The 2,426-nt window shown below is 46.3% G+C and overlaps 1 protein-coding gene across 4 annotated transcripts in view; it reads left to right on the top strand.

Moving 5' to 3' along the window:
- Nucleotides 1–1,198: 1,198 nt before the first annotated feature.
- Nucleotides 1,199–2,426, top strand: part of alkal2b (ALK and LTK ligand 2b) — an 8,922-nt gene continuing 7,694 nt past the window's right edge. For 3 of the 4 annotated variants that reach the window (XM_051427149.1, XM_051427147.1, XM_051427150.1), the window contains exons 1-2: nucleotides 1,199–1,655; nucleotides 1,900–2,134. In XM_051427149.1, coding sequence (XP_051283109.1) covers nucleotides 1,963–2,134 — 172 coding nt within the window. In that variant the 5' untranslated portion in view covers nucleotides 1,199–1,655; nucleotides 1,900–1,962. The remainder of the gene's footprint in view (nucleotides 1,656–1,899; nucleotides 2,135–2,426) is intronic. The other variant, XM_051427148.1, reaches the window with a different exon arrangement.

The raw sequence follows: 2,426 nt of genomic DNA, 5'->3' as shown, positions 1-2,426 counted from the left end.
ACCTTCTGGAGAACTTCTGGAGAACCTCTGTAACCTCTGGAGAACCTCCAGCAGACGCTCCACAGACGCCCAAACACTCCCTGAAACTCTCTCTAGAGGTCAGGACCTCAGTCTTAAGAATTAGACTCAGGAATTCCCGAGCATCTTGTTGGACCTCCAGGACCTCCTGTATGACCACTGGAACCTCCTCCACCCAGAAACCCACTGAATCCTTAAAGACAGAACTCCTCTGGACCTTCAGGAACCTCCTCAAAGGTTCTCCGATGATTCACCTCCCTCTGCTGTTTAGTATTAAACCTTTAATGTTTAATTAAAGATATTTACAGTGTAAACTATGATCTATAAATCCAGGTGAACTCTGCTATAATACAATAATCAGACTTACATTTACAGCAGAGTGCTGTTATTATTGGATTGTTATTATTTTAATGTGAATGTTAAAAGTTATAGAAGTGTAATAAAAGTCATTATCTGTGAGATTACAGTAATTATTGCTGTTTACACTGATAACAACTGTATTTGGACAGTTTACCTTATACACTGATAAACAACATTTATTCTACTTCCATCATTATACAACATATCTGTCAGTTAACTCACTAATGCTTTATTTACTGTTAATGTCACTAATTTATAGCATTTTATAAACTTATTAACAGTATAAAACTGGAGTTTAAGGCGCCATCTGTTTACTGTTTAAATGAATGAGTGTAGCGAGGAGCAGGAAGTGGGAGGAGCCTGGTTCCATCCGCCCATATAAGGAGGAGTTCAGGCTTAATCACTGTAAACTAGAGTCAATAGATCAATAACATGGATTTTACATTAATATGATCATTAACAACATTTGATCTATTATTGTTATTATTGTTGTTGTTTATTCTGTATATTGAATCCGCATTAAAGGAGAATCTGTCAATAAAACTTATCTAATAAACAGTTCAACTGATCTCTGATCAGTTATTGATATCGATCAATAGAATATGAAATATAGATTCATTATAGAGAGAACCTCCTGATTGTCACCATGCGCGCGCGTCAGCCTGCACGAGCAGATCTCTCTCTCTCCCTCTCTCCTCCTCCTCCCTCCTCCCTCTCTCCCTCCTCCCTCTCTCCTCCTCCTCCCTCCTCCCTCTCTTCCCTCCTCCCTCTCTCCTCCTCCCCCCGCTGTATTTCCGCGTGCTGACAGTCTGATGATTATTCCCTCGGAGGACGGAGGAGGAGACGGAGCGCGCGCTGCACACACACCTGATCAGCGTGGATCGATAGAGTCTAATCAGAGCTGATCAGCGGTATCGATCAGGGTGAGCCGGGGACAGTCGACATGAGCCCGCCCCGCCCTCTGACCGCCGCCGGGAGCTGATGAAGATGATGAAGGTGCTTCCTCAGCTGCACGCGCACCACAAGTGATCCGGTCTAAGATGCCACCGGGACCCGGAGCTCGGCACGCGGCTCGGATCGAGAACAACCCGGGATAACAGAAACCAGAACAGACAGAAACCAGACGCCAAAACCAGAACCAGAGCAGAGTCCAGATCCTCGGGGAGTCCGCCCCGAGCCGGGACCGGAGCCGGGACCGGAGCCGGGACCGGACCCAGGAGGGAGACCCGGGAGGAGCCGGGACCGGAGCGCACTGAGAGCGTAAAGAGAGGACAGAGGTAACTTTATTGGAACTTTATTGGAACTTTATTGGAACTTTATTGAAAGTTGTGTGTGAACATGGATCGATATGATTTCACTGTAGCAGCAGATCCAGTTATTGATTACAGTAAAGTTCTGTTCACTGATCGACAGTTTCCTTTAATGAGCTCATTGATATTGTTTAATGACGTCACTGTGACAGTAATCGATCATCAGTTCATTAATGTTAATCGATATGTGATTATTACTCTCCGTCTGCAGATCAATCAATCAATCAATCAATCAATCGATCGATCAGTCCCGGCTGTGCTCCTTCAGGTCCGCATGATGCGGGTCCGGTTCCCGGTCCTCCTGGTGCTGCTGGCGGCGGCGCTGCTCCGGAGCTTCGGCGGCCGAGCGGAGAGGCAACTGGACGGACGCAGCCTGTCGGAGCTCATAGGACGGATCCCGAGGACCGGAACCGGAGTCAGACAGAGCAGAGGTCAGCCAGGACCGGGTCAGTACTGAGACTGTGAAAGCTTACTCAGATACAGAACTACCCAGTGTACCGGTACTCACAAACAAAGACAGGGAGAAAGTAAACAAACAAACAAACAAACAAACAATAAGGTCAGTCTGCTCAATGAGTAAGACTAGTGTTTGTGTTCCTGTCCTTTATTTTCTGGAGGTTCTGAGGTCCTAAAGGTTCTGAAGTTCTAGAGGTTCTGAGGTTGTAGAGGTTCTGAAGTTCTAGAGGTCCTGAGGTTGTAGAGGTTCTGAGGTTCTAAAGGTTCTGAGGTTCTGAGGTT

Source organism: Dicentrarchus labrax, unplaced genomic scaffold (assembly GCF_905237075.1).
Source record: "Dicentrarchus labrax unplaced genomic scaffold, dlabrax2021, whole genome shotgun sequence".
NCBI lineage: Eukaryota > Metazoa > Chordata > Actinopteri > Moronidae > Dicentrarchus > Dicentrarchus labrax.
Note: the sequence above shows the minus strand (reverse complement) of the source record. Positions and strands in the feature narration are given on the sequence as shown.